At 35.3% G+C, this 14,850-nt stretch overlaps 1 protein-coding gene across 1 annotated transcript in view; it reads right to left on the bottom strand.

Annotated features, from left to right (window-relative positions):
* Window positions 1-7,064: 7,064 nt before the first annotated feature.
* LOC132553704 (sodium-dependent serotonin transporter-like) overlaps window positions 7,065-14,850 on the bottom strand; it is a 39,750-nt gene continuing 31,964 nt past the window's right edge. Inside the window, 8 exon segments of the mRNA XM_060217973.1 lie at window positions 7,065-7,139; window positions 9,670-9,837; window positions 11,266-11,342; window positions 11,729-11,766; window positions 12,543-12,646; window positions 13,027-13,155; window positions 13,771-13,883; window positions 14,632-14,756. Of these exon segments, the coding sequence (XP_060073956.1) occupies window positions 7,065-7,139; window positions 9,670-9,837; window positions 11,266-11,342; window positions 11,729-11,766; window positions 12,543-12,646; window positions 13,027-13,155; window positions 13,771-13,883; window positions 14,632-14,756 (829 nt within the window).

Here is a 14,850-nt window from a genome sequence, read left to right as displayed (position 1 = left end):
AAGTTATATGATTCACATGTTTCAGAATATAACAAACCTGTACGGGGCATTAACACTGTACGTGACGTCATAAGGATATGATGAAAATACTGTCAACTCCTATGTTTTATGTTAAGTAATGAAATACTCTTCAAATCAAATATTTACATCGTGTAGTTTTATTCAACAAACAAAAAAGGAATACAAAAGAATGGAACCAAACAAATAGTGAATTAAGCATAAAATAAAAATGTGTACAAACTTTGTCATCTTCCGAGATTTTCAAAAGACAGAAAAACGTATTGATTACATTTAAATACATTAAGCATATTGTTTAATACATTTAATATTATATAGCAAATCATTCCTAAATATGCCCGATACCCAAACACGATACAGCCGTTTCGTTAGGTAAAGTCTACTCAGTATCAACTCAAGTCAACGGTGTGGAAAGTCATACATATGATTGGTCCAAACGTGCCGGGAGTAGTAAGGACTCAGGTCGTCAATAAAACCATGGAATAAATGAAATTAAATGACTTGGTGAAATATTGATAGCACATCAACAAATTCAGATCAAATTCATGTTCTAGACTACACTATTGTTATTTTGAAATAATGAACGGCATCAATAGAATATACATAATGAGACAGTTGAATTTTCTACCGATTGATGTAATGTCTGCGATCATAAATAGCCGGTAACAGCTAGAATAACCGGATCTGTCCGTGCATTCTCAACATAGATAAAACCTGCCTTACCTGTGAGCTTCAGTGTATTTCCAGGTGTGTTTCCCTTTAATTGACTCCTGATTATATTTATACTTAATTTAGACTACAGGGGGCGACACCGTAATTTTAAACCATCACATATTTTTGGAAATTGAATATGCCTAACTTAACAACACAATAGCAGCGTTGTGTGTTATATACTTTTGTCGGAACGTGCCACGTCCAAGCAGTATTGTGTGATGGGTGCCGTAAACATTTATCATTAACAATGATTGTATCGAGATTTAAGTGTCAAAGCGTGTAAATTACCTGTTAAATGCTTCGTAATACCTCAGATTTGTTCGATAGTATTTAATAATATACTGCGGCAATTGTGGCGATTAATTGTTTGTAGGTCGGGTACGTCGGGAAAACAGTAAATACTGGAACAATGATCCCATTCAGCAATCAGTCAAAGTGCATTGGGTAATAATTCAAATGTGGTTGATAAAACCTCCCCTGGAAAGTACTTTACACAGGTGTGATTTCCCACCAGCATCACTTACTGGTGTGTTTTAGAGATAAGTAGTGGCGGAGGGTTTGTTAACAGTGACTTAACAGAATTGTAGGAGCTAGTCAGAGTATTTGTTTTACGGTCGTCATAGTGATATGATTGAGAATTATATTCCATTTCTTTGTGTGATATGAATCTGGACGTGTTTGGTGTTTGGTTTCCTTTTGGTTCCGTTGTTGTGTACCTTGTTAAGATCGTGACAATACTTAGTTAGACTGGTCAATGTTTACGGTAAGGGTGTCGTCGATGAAGCAGAAGACACATACCCTTCCGAAACACCTAGTCTTATTCTTATTGTATTTTTTTCAAAAGTCTACTTCTGTTGACATTTTGCCCAACCTTTATTGAATTTGAGTTTAGGTTTGATAATGTTGACATGCTGGTATTTTCATGTAGTTTTTCGATTTACTTCATTTTTTTTCATTTTTATACATTTTCATCTAACATTCAAAATATTTCAGATTTTGTCTCCAGGTAACTTTGAAGTCTGTCATTTCTGTCACATTGAGATATATATATTTATATATATGATATCATCTTTTGACAGAAAGGTTTAATGGAGGTATTGATTCAGCTTGTTTGATAGCTACCTGAAATTCTTTATAGCATATCGTGACAACAGCTGTCTTATTTTCATTGTCTTATCACAAGTGGAGAGTTTACATGGCATTTGCGTAGGCTGCTAGTGAAAAGGTAAGACCCTTCCTTGTTTTTTTTTTAAAAACGCAAAGTTACCCTTCACATAATACTGTCTTTACAAAACAAAAAACCTGGAAAAATGATGTTATCAAGAATAAAATTTTTATACTCTCTGAAAACTGATGATAGTTTATTTTATTTTGCTATTTGCTAAAACATACGGAAGCGTATTTCTACCACGTTGTGTTTTATTTTATCTCGAAATTTCGAGATAGCAACTCGAAATGTTGAGTTAGTAATCCGAAATATTGAGATAATAAACCAAAATTTCGAGATAGCAACTCGAAATGTTGAGTTAGTAATCCGAAATTTTGAGAAAATAAACCGTGATTTCGAGATAGCAACGCGAAATGTTGAGATGGCAACTCGAAAGTTTGAGTTAGTAAGTCGAAAATAAAACACAAAGTGGCCGGAATACGCTTCCGTAAAAACCCAATTCTATAATCATTAAGTAATTGTCTTTATGAATACAAGTGATTCTAGATGTGATTTTCCCCCTGAAAATTTAATATTGACTCGTTAGAATCTGAGGGACTCTATACTTGAAGCTATAATCCAGACATATACTCTCAAATGAAAACGAAGCAAAATAGAAAAAGATACATATATAATTTTATTGTGATGATTTGTATTAATATACTGTTTTACAAACAATGATTAAACTCTGAACAATAACAACTAACTATCACAAGTCTATCACATGATCATCACGTGATGTAACGGTCGAGAAAGCTGGTTCGCACCTGTTACACCTTTTAACACAATACAACATCGTTACCGGTATTTCTAATAATACGTTTAGATACGTAGCTCTAGAGATTTATCTCCCTTCGTTCAAGATTCAGATTCTTCTAATAGAAATTTCAAAGCTTGACACTTTATGAAATCGGAAGCAATGTTCAGACCTTTACTGTAGGGAAATGATGTTGTGTCAACCTGACTCTGTAACAGACATATTTTAACTTTCTGTCGTAACTAAGACTTTTTAATAATTTACATTAGGTGTGGTATATCATTACATCAAAGATGTTCCAGGACCACAGTAGTAGGTTACACGATTTATCCCTACAGCACTCCAGTTATATTTGCAGCTTATAAATATGTGGTTAATACATTTTTGTATAAATAGTAATGTAAAATTCACAAAAAAAAGTACAAACATGCCATGATATGTACATTGTGACATATATCTCAATGTACAAAACTGTTTCAAAATAATTGTTTTCCGTTTAAGTCACCAAACAGATATAAAATATGATAAACTATGACAGAATATGGATTGAGTAAATATTGTATTGTCATATCAAGAGTTTAAACATATTCGAAAGTCCTGTAAAGAAACAATGGTTTAAGAAAACATGTACAAGGTGTGATTATACATATCAGACAAACATATATATGTATAAATGATGATGAAAAAACATGTTTTTGATAATGATAATGAATGATGTGTTTGTACTCAAACCGTTTCTAAATAACTTGAAATGATACTAATATAGTTGTAAACAGCGATAATTAATTGCATAATGATAACACTATACTTTCATTTAACATTTTTATAATATATTTCTATTCTAGTATAATATTTAGGTAAGTTATTATATTACATATGAGTAGAATTGAACTTTGAGTATAAACATTACATATGTGTACATATGACAAAACGCTACGTTTCTCTATCCAAGCGTTTACCTAGTGACACATTGCGCACCTGCACGTTCCAGAACTGTTTAAACATTACATACTTTTAAAAGATACGATTACATCAGATAATTAATTATAAACAATTGTAGCGATTGTTTTGTTTCCGTTTTCTAGAATCTATTGACATGTTTACCATTCCGTGTCAGGTTTGAATAAAAATCGGGTACAGGGACATATTTATTGTTGACACGTTCATCACTTTGACCCAAGTCGTGACTGGTCTGAAAGTAAATTTAATGTAGTGACCTAATTTTTATCAACAAGTTCATCACTTTGACCCAAGTCGTGACTGGTCTGAAAGTAAATTTAATGTAGTGACCTAATTTTTATCAACAAGTTCATCACTTTGACCCAAGTCGTGACTGGTCTGAAAGTAAATTTAATGTAGTGACCTAATTTTTATCAACAAGTTCATCACTTTGACCCAAGTCGTGACTGGTCTGAAAGTAAATTTAATGTAGTGACCTAATTTTTATCAACAAGTTCATCACTTTGACCCAAGTCGTGACTGGTCTGAAAGTAAATTTAATGTAGTGACCTAATTTTTATCAACAAGTTCTATCAACAAGTTCATCACTTTGACCCAAGTCGTGACTGGTCTGAAAGTAAATTTAACGTAGTGACCTAATTTCTATCGACATGTTTGCTATTTGGATTGGGCCGTTGTAGTGCCGAGTCTGACTGCAAAGTTGATGCAGTGAACGTAATTTCATCGTTATATGTGTTATTGTATCAAGTCTAGTGCCAGGCCTGGCGGTAAACCTGAATCACTAACAGAATATAACCGTCAATAGTTATAGTAAAATACAAAGAACATAACATCTTTAACCTTATATACATAAGCTCCAATATAATTAATTGGACATTTCACGGTGGTGAAATATTACATTATAAGCATTGTCACACAAGCTACTACAATATTATTCTTTGTATATACCAAACGCATACATGTAAATTAATAGATACATTTGTAATAACGACGTTATTTCATCTTATAACATACCCAGGTTGTTGTCAGTAGGAAGTGGCTTTAAGAACTTTATAGGAGTCATATTTCTTTTGAGTGCATATACACGCGTCCTTTTAGTCCTTTTTAGTTCGAGAAGTCATTCCACGAAAATTTCCTTCAGTAAATACAGGTTACTTTCGATACCAAGCCATGACACAAATTAATTAAAAGACAAATTTCGTTACATTTCCTTTAAGCTTTAAGTTCAACTGACATAATCCATTTCATACAATGACATTACAAACATGATCAATTAGGTTTTATAGTATTTACAAAGGTATTCATAGGCAGATCGATTCTATAACATAACAGTAAGACCTACCCCTCTTCCTGCCCAGTTCCAGCCATTTGTGAGCCCTAACTCGATGCTCTCAAAAGTCGAAACACCCTCTTTAGAATACATTGGTCTTTTGCCCAATTCTACCAAGCCATCTTTGTGCCTAATTTGAAAATCTCGAACGCTGTACACGCTCTGTTTATCATTAACAGTTTTCCTGCCCAGTTCTTGACATTTTTGCGATTTATTTGAAGACCTCGAACGCTATTCACACCTTCTTTATCATATCAAGGCTTCCTTCCTGCCTAGTTCTTGCCATTCTATACATCGGCTTTCTTGACATACAGACATAATTCGTATGACCCGTAAACCTGAACTGAAATGGACATTCGTCAGAACGTTAGATCCATCTGGATTAAAACTTGGAAATTAGGTCGGTACCAGAAACTTACATCTTAAGCTATGTGAATTATATGTTAGTTTTACTAAATTGTTTAAAGAGCGTAATAAAATAATTTGAAACTGAATTCGGCAACTTATTTTTGTTTCATAGTAAATCATTGTGAAGTTGTAATCAAGATGGGAAAGCACATTGTAGTGTTTGAGGGCTATTGCCGACATAGTCAAAGATTTAACCAACGATGTCACAAAACACAACAGGGGAGAATTAAATGTTATTATTGATCTGACGTTTTCAAAGATTTAACCAACGATGTCACAAAACACAACAGGGGAGAATTAAATGTTATTATTGATCTGACGTTTTCAAAGATTTAACCAACGATGTCACAAAACACAACAGGGGAGAATTAAATGTTATTATTGATCTGACGTTTTCAAAGATTTAACCAACGATGTCACAAAACACAACAGGGGAGAATTAAATGTTATTATTGATCTGACGTTTTCAAAGATTTAACTAACGATGTCACAAAACACAACAGGGGAGAATTAAATGTTATTATTGATCTGACGTTTTCAAAGATTTAATCAACGATGTCACAAAACACAACAGGGGAGAATTAAATGTTATTATTGATCTGACGTTTTCAAAGATTTAACCAACGATGTCACAAAACACAACAGAAGAGAATTAAATGTTATTATTGATCTGACGTTTTCAAAGATTTAACCAACGATGTCACAAAACACAACAGGGGAGAATTAAATGTTATTATTGATCTGACGTTTTCAAAGATTTAACCAACGATGTCACAAAACACAACAGGGGAGAATTAAATGTTATTATTGATCTGACGTTTTCAAAGATTTAACCAACAATGTCGCAAAATACAGCAGGGGAGAATTAAATGTTATTACAAGCATCATCACTAACGATGTAACAAACATATAACACGAGAGAGTCAACTCACATGATCAAAGAATGATCCTTGTTGTCACAAAAATACAGCAGGATAGAGTAATCACTGACATGAACAAGGAAATAGTAAACGATATCACAAAAATATAGCAAGTCAGAATTAAACTATATAATATCATTATTGGCATACCCCATGAATACATTGTAAATATCATCCGAAAATGTTCACACAATAATAACACAGAACGCTATGAAATTTCTACAATCATCAATGAATATACAAAGTAGGTACATCGAAGCGATACTGGTGATTAATGACGTAAGCAACAAGGCGGAAAATAAAGTCATTATGACGTCATCAGTAAACATAATTCAGTTTCCTTACTTGTGTAAAGAATTAACACTGAAGCTGATTGTTAAGACCACGGCAAGTAAAAAACATGACGATATATCATACTTAATTCATTAAATGGTCATCATTTACCAATTTCTATCAATTTCCAATGAAATTAACTGTGTCATACGTACAAAGGGCTAGTATGGTGTACTGATCATGATGTTAGCTGGAGTAAAACAGCTTTCATACACACGGTAAACTATTTACATATGTAGACCGATTTATCCGAGCTTTTGTTATAGTCTGACACTATTCTCACCAATAACACGGGGATCATGTGATTAATACTTAAGTTTACTTAGATATACAAAACCAATGGTTATATTATAGGCACCGATTTCTGCTCATGTCTTCATTGGTCCATATACACTTGTTAACTCCTCTTCTAGTCTTTTAGACGAAGGCTGGCAATGCAGGTTCCTTGGCGTGACTCGGTACTTCGATGGGAGTAAACATTACAAGTATTCTCTGTAAAAGAAAAAAAAATATTTTGATGATTATAATGCGTCCTACACATATTTTATAGCACCATTCATTAATGACTATTAAATGGTGCGACGACCTTATCTATATATATATATATATGACAGAATATCTACATTTTTCACGAGCACAAAGTTCAGGAAATAGTAGCACGCTCTTTGACGTTAGACAACAAGACGACACTATTTTAACAAGGCTGGTTTAGAATATATTCTACTTTATGATCTATGTTATCGAGTATTGATCGATTACAAGGGTTTACATACTAAATTAGGGAAAACTAAAACAAGCACGAGAAAGATTTGATGGCTAAACCAAGTTTGCTTGTATTTTGTTCTTTGTGTTAGGTTGATAAACTAAAATCAAACCGAAACCAACAAATCGTTGTATATCCGTATTCTTATCACGTAAACAATCGATGTTTCGCAACTGCTAAGAACAGACATATGTTTAAACAAGTGCATGACAGAATTATTGATGGAACAATGCGCCGATAAAAACCTTCGTTTTCCTCTATAAACATTTGCTCTGCCACAAATAGTATGAAGCATACCAGAAAAAAAAAGTTTCATAAATGTCAAAGTGAATGATAAAAAGTATATAAAGTGAAAGAAAGTTTTCGTATTTCTACTGCTTGAGAACAACGAAATATCGTATTTGCAGAGGATTGTCCACCGTGTTCCTAAAGAGTGTTTTTCGTTTACCGGCTTAATTTTGTAAATTGTTTTTCCGGGTAATAACAGAAAAAATAAATTGTTCAACATTATCTTAGTAATTTCGTTATTTAAGTGTGTCATTCAAATCGCAGACTTTAAAAGGGTGATCAAGGAAATGTACTTTCTCTAATCGCTGTGTATGACATAGCGAAATTGAGCTTCAAACAAGAAATGTATAATCTTGCATATTATTTAAGAAAGAATTCTACCTTGTTGACGTTTAGTGGGGTATGAACCGCATTTTACATGTGTTTTTAAATGAAACGCCTGAACAAAACAAAAAATTAAATAAACCAAAAAAAAAATGTATAAAAAAAAAAAAAAAAAAATGAATCAATAAAATTTCATATCTGTATTTCTACGGTTACTTTAGTTATTGTTTTTTTTTTTCATTTTAATTACTGTGAAAGTAAAATGTTCTACAATAACTAAATCTTTATCATCGAAACAAAAGGAGCGCAACAAATAATAAATTGAAAGAACGCAACAACGGATTTTGTCCAGTTTACAGCTGGCCTTCTCGTCGGATATTCGCGTATCGATAGCTGCCATCATCGCCATTATGGCAAAATGTACATTGCTTACAATTTGGCTGGGAGACCTTTCATCATTTATTTATATTGAGAATTCTAAAGGCGTGTATATAAGTTATTCCGAATTATCCCGAATTGTCATAAAAATGGCGCAAGTAACAAAAGACTACGAAACGTCGATACAAGTTCAATCATAAATATTGTTACCGTCCAACCAAAACGAAATTGAAAATAACTGTTTCGTCCAACCAAAACGAAATTGAAAATAGTTGTTACCGTACACCTAAAACGAAATTGAAAATAGCTGTTACCGTCAAACCAAACCGAAATTGAAAACAGCTGTTACCGTCCAACCAAAACCAAATTGAAAATCGCTGGTACCGTACAACCAAAACCAAATTGAAAATCGCTGGTACCGTACAACCAAAACGAAATTGAAAATCGCTGGTACCGTACAACCAAAACGAAATTGAAAAGGTTGTTACAAAAACGTTCTTCCGACCCTGAGTAGAGAAACGCATTCTGGGTAACGAGGAAAAACAGACGAGACAGAGTACTTTTTGACTGGCTGACCATACTGTGTGTCGGATAGGATAGCATACTCTTGACTAAGGTAATTGATACGATCTAGTGTCGGTAATGTTCCACATGACCGCAGCTACACGCTTCAGTGATTTATATGCGCCAGTATTTGCGACACCCGACAACTTCGTAATGTTTACAACTGCTTTTCCAAACCAAGTGTAACTTTTCTGCAATGTGTATGGTGACAGGAACTCTACCACTGCATTTCACGCGACCCAGTGATTCATAGTTTCCACAAGTCTCACGTAAGTAAGCCTACTTAAACAACATGCAACGCGCCGTGTCGCGCCATGCTTCAACGACGATGTGTTTCTCAAGACTTAGTCCATTTCATAGAAAAGTTTTACAGTGAAGTTATCTATACAGTACCCTAAATTTACACCTTTGTCAGGTGTTCCACCATGGATATGATGTGTCGATAGTTGTATGTATAAACTTGTTTTGTTAAAGAAAATGATCTAATGTCATATTTGAACCTTGTAGTCGATGATTGCAGGCCGTAACAATATTACAGACCTCTCAAATCCTTAACAAAGTAACCAAACGTTCTGAAATAATGCGCATAATTATGCTCTGATGGTTGGTCAATATTTTATTTTCACGTGATAAGTAACACAGGATATCTCAGCCACATAATTATTACTTTCTATAACAGATATGATAATTTTAATAACAATATACCTCGCGGAGGTTGCCTGGGGTGATGATGAACTTGTAAATCATATAACCGGGAATGCAGATTAGAGACGAACAGACGATTACCCATCCCAAAATAAATGACCATTGTGGAAATTCATAGGAGCCGTACTGCGGAGGCATCGGGTCGATCAGCGACAGGATGAACAGAATCTGAAAAGAAGAATGCAGGTGAAATAATCTATAGCAAACAATCACAATTGATGACAGCTGTCTTTGTCTTTAGATAGAATATTTGTTAACATATTAGTAGTTTCCTAAATTGTACAGAGATACACATGTGACTAGCATCTGTATTATAACTTTAGAGCTAGATATATAAGAACCAAACAAAGACTTGAAAACAGCTGTTTCCCACTTCTAGCACTCCTCAGTGATACTAAAGGCCTAAATTTTGAAGCCTGTAAAGAAGCGACGGTGGAAAATAAAAAAGATGGAACGATAAAGTGAAAATCAAGATATTCACTCTCATATTGCAGTGATATTAGCCACGCATATTCATTCTTGTTTCCATAATGTAAGAACACAAAAGTCGCAAATCATTGACCAAACATCTTTTGAAGTTAATTTCCAGAATGTAGCCAGATGTAATAATACAAGTTTTCATATATTTTTTTTTCACATTTTTGTTTTCTATTTTTAATATACAAATAAAACTATCCAAAAGCAATACTGTTTTTGATAATGTCTAGTTTACAAAACGGTGGAACGCAGTAAGGGTTGTTGTAACTTCCGAATACATCTTTTAGAGGATATAATATCAACTTCCAGTATGTAATTGAATCTTGCCAACAAAATCAAAGGACTGATGATGGCCCAGCACACCCTCCAGTATGTAAGTTAAACTTACCAACAGACACAGAGGACTGATGACGGCCCAGCACACCCTCCAGTATGTTAGTTAAACTTACCAACAGAAACAGAGGACTGATGACGACCCAGCACACCCTCCAGTATGTAAGGTAAATTCACCAACAGAAACAAAGGACTGATGACGGCCCAGCACACCCTCCAGTATGTTAGTTAAACTTACCAACAGACACAGAGGACTGATGATGGCCCAGCACACCCTCCAGTATGTTAGTTAAACTTACCAACAGAAACAGAGGACTGATGACGGCCCAGCACACCCTCCAGTATGTTAGTTAAACTTACCAACAGACACAGAGGACTGATGACGACCCAGCACACCCTCCAGTATGTTAGTTAAACTTACCAACAGACACAGAGGACTGATGACGGCCCAGCACACCCTCCAGTATGTTAGTTAAACTTACCAATAGAAACAAAGGACTGTGACGGCCCAGCACACCCTCCAGTATGTTAGTTAAACTTACCAACAGACACAGAGGACTGATGACGGCCCAGCACACCCTCCAGTATGTTAGTTAAATTTACCAACAGAAACAGAGGACTGATGACGGCCCAGCACACCCTCCAGTATGTTAGTTAAACTTACCAACAGACACAGAGGACTGATGACGGCCCAGCACACCCTCCAGTATGTTAGTTAAACTTACCAACAGAAACAGAGGACTGATGACGACCCAGCACACCCTCCAGTATGTTAGTTAAATTTACCAACAGAAACAGAGGACTGATGACGGCCCAGCACACCCTCCAGTATGTTAGTTAAACTTACCAACAGAAACAAAGGACTGATGACGGCCCAGCACACCCTCCAGTATGTTAGTTAAACTTACCAACAGACACAGAGGACTGATGACGGCCCAGCACACCCTCCGGTATGTTAGTTAAACTTACCAACAGACACAGAGGATTGATGACGGCCCAGCACACCCTCCAGTATGTTAGTTAAACTTACCAACAGACACAGAGGACTGATGACGGCCCAGCACACCCTCCGGTATGTTAGTTAAACTTACCAACAGACACAGAGGACTGATGACGGCCCAGCACACCCTCCAGTATGTTAGTTAAACTTACCAACAGAAACAAAGGACTGATGACGGCCCAGCACACCCTCCAGTATGTTAGTTAAACTTACCAACAGACACAGAGGACTGATGACGGCCCAGCACACCCTCCGGTATGTCATCGCAGAAACAAAGGACTTGACTCCTATAACAGCAGAGATTGAAGAATAGTGTCAAAAATACGCATGCATGTCTGATTAAAACGTATGTTGTACAACAAAATGTATTACACATCCTTAATCATATTTGTAAATGTTCTTTAACCCCAGAAATGTAATATTATGCCCTATAATATTTGAAGAAAATTGGTGATAAAGCACAACCTTTTTTTATCAACAAAATGTACAACCCTATCATACCTGGTATATTTCATCACCCCAGTGGCCTCTCTATTTAAACCCTGGTATATCGATTTTTTTTATCAACGGACAACCCTATAAGGACCTGGTATATTCATCACGGGTGGCCTCTCTAAGACCCTGGTATATCGATTTATCACGGGCCGCCTCTCTAAGACCCTGGTATATCGATTTATCACGGGCCGCCTCTCTAAGACCCTGGTATATCGATTTATCACGGGTCGACGCTCAAAGACCCTGGTATATCGATTTATCACGGGCCGCCTTTCTAAGACCCTGGTATATCGATTTATCACGGGTCGACGCTCAAAGACCCTGGTATATCGATTTATCACGGGTCGCCTCTCTAAGACCCTGGTATATCGATTTATCACGGGTCGACGCTCAAAGACTCGGCGATATCGATATTATCTTGACCATGATAATATAAAAAGTATTATTGCAACACGACAAGTAGATGTCAGTTACATGCCACCATAAAATACAGTCGAACCAGATGATTAAAAAAAATACGTCATACAGCTGTTTCGTCCATTAAGGTAACACAGGCCTCCAATATTACTTACCGTATATCCACGATACGGCTACAGCCTCCAGAAAAACGACAAATATGATGGCGATAGGAGCTCCGAACGAATCCAGCAGTTGGACCACGTATATTCCACCCTGAAGGATAGTGTGAATAAGTGAGTAAATGAAATTAGCCGACAGAAATGTGTAAAATGGATGGTTTAGTGACATGTATTCTATATTCTAAATTCGACTACGTGTACATTCATTACAATACCATACACATAAAGCGAAACAGAAAGTAGGTGGTGTCGTCAGCAAAATATTGCAATCAAAATCTCACCAGGTCGTGTTAAAAGTACACATGCGCAGAACACATTTGATTTAAATTTGGTGTCAACAATAAGATCATTATTGACTTATCATGGACGACTGTGATAATATAAAAGACAGGAAAGAGAAGGGGACAACACCATGATGAAATATAGATGGGGATGATGTACAGTGTCAATAAGTATCTAACTTGGGTAACTTACGTATGTCGTTGTGGCCAGCGCTCCTATAAAACAGTACACCATTAGACCGAGCACAAATAGCTGTCGGTATTTCCTGAGGAAAACATACTCGTCCAATATTCCAGTACACAGCGATTCCAAACCACCAAACTATTCAAATACCAAGATATCATCTATAACTATTTTGGAATTTTTAGAACATTTCTGAAATCGTGTTACATTTACTCTAACTGATATATTTCTATTAGAGTGATACGTAAATAGAGTATACATACAGGTACTCAAATATCACACAACATCATTTATTAGGTAAACACCACGCACTTTATGATGACCCTTATATATAGAAAAAGGATAAAAAAAAGTAAATGTCATAGATACGTAATATCAAATAAGTTTACACACTAATCATATTGAGATGTAGAATTAATCTAATGTATCATAGGTATCAAAGGAATATAGAGATGTGTTTAGCTATATGGAGACGAGGAATTAATTAAGTCTGCGATTAAACTGTTGATTTCCCAATACTGAATTCAGTAATACAGACTGGAATTTTACAAGTGTCTCTTATCTTCATCTATAGGCTATTGATGAAATCAACAATAGCCTTTACACATGCAATAGCGAAGTCAATAGTATGTAAACGATAACATCAATCGATAATAGATTTTGAAGAACATTTAGGTCCTTGCGCTGCATAAAAACCCAAATTTAATCATAAATAACCAAACAAAGCTTATGATTAGTAAAAAAGATTCTTACCGTCGTGTCGAGTCCGAGGGTTATAAGCATGAAGAAAAACAGTAACGCCCAAAAGGTTGAGAAGTTAAGAGAGGATATCGCTTCTGGGTACACAATGAAGATCAGTCCAACATCTGATAATACATAGAAATAAAAGGAATACTTAAGGAAGAATGCACAAACATGTAATGACAATTCAGGAGCGGAAAGAAGCGGGCTATGATTTAAATATTGTACATTTGAAGTTTATTGAAAAAAGGCAACACGGCAATTGGACATAAAAGATTAAAAAAAAAAAAAAGTGGGATTTCATGATAGAAAGTCATTTTAGTCATTGACCAATCAAATTACAGTAATTTCGGAACATCCTTTTTTGGGTTGGCAATGCCAATAGAATAGAGGTCCTTACAACACAACCAGTAGAAGGTTAGAGTGTGACGTTTCGATGACTACATGGTTACAATCATCTTATAACACAACCAGTAGAAGATTAGAGTGTGATGCTAACGTCGCATATACGGTGACGAGATGGTAAACAAGTTATAGACTAAGAATACGAAAATGATAATGTAGTATTGTACTGTAACTTTGGAAGTATGCAGATAATAATTCAAAGTGATCAAATGCAAAGTCAAAATCTAACTGGGTGGTGCAGCAACTCAATAACTAAACATAGTTTGCAATTTTTATGTATCAGATAGTTTTAAAACAGCATAAAGTACATGTGTATATTGCCTTTAACTTCCGATGTTTTTTTAATTCTTTGGAAAAAAAAAACATTAAATGAAAAGGGAAAGTAAAACTCGAAAAAGTTTTAATCATCAATTTAGATAAGATGTACATAGTAATGCATGAAAAAAACGAAGCTTTAAAATAACTGACCGTCACGAGCGACATCCTCCACCGGCCTGTCCTGTATGAAGGACATGTGACCTAACACAGAAAAGACGGCGAAGCCTGCTAGGAAGCTTGTGGCACAGTTGATCCCGCTCGTAATCAAGGCATCCCTGTAGTAAAACGTTTTAGATAAATGCATTTTTATATTTATATCCTCACAACACCAATCTGTGTATTTACAGGGTACAATTTTACTAACAAGCA

This window comes from Ylistrum balloti, unplaced genomic scaffold (assembly GCF_031769215.1).
Source record: "Ylistrum balloti isolate Yb309-2 unplaced genomic scaffold, AGI_CSIRO_Ybal_v1 Utg370344, whole genome shotgun sequence".
Classification (NCBI taxonomy): domain Eukaryota; kingdom Metazoa; phylum Mollusca; class Bivalvia; order Pectinida; family Pectinidae; genus Ylistrum; species Ylistrum balloti.
Note: the sequence above shows the minus strand (reverse complement) of the source record. Positions and strands in the feature narration are given on the sequence as shown.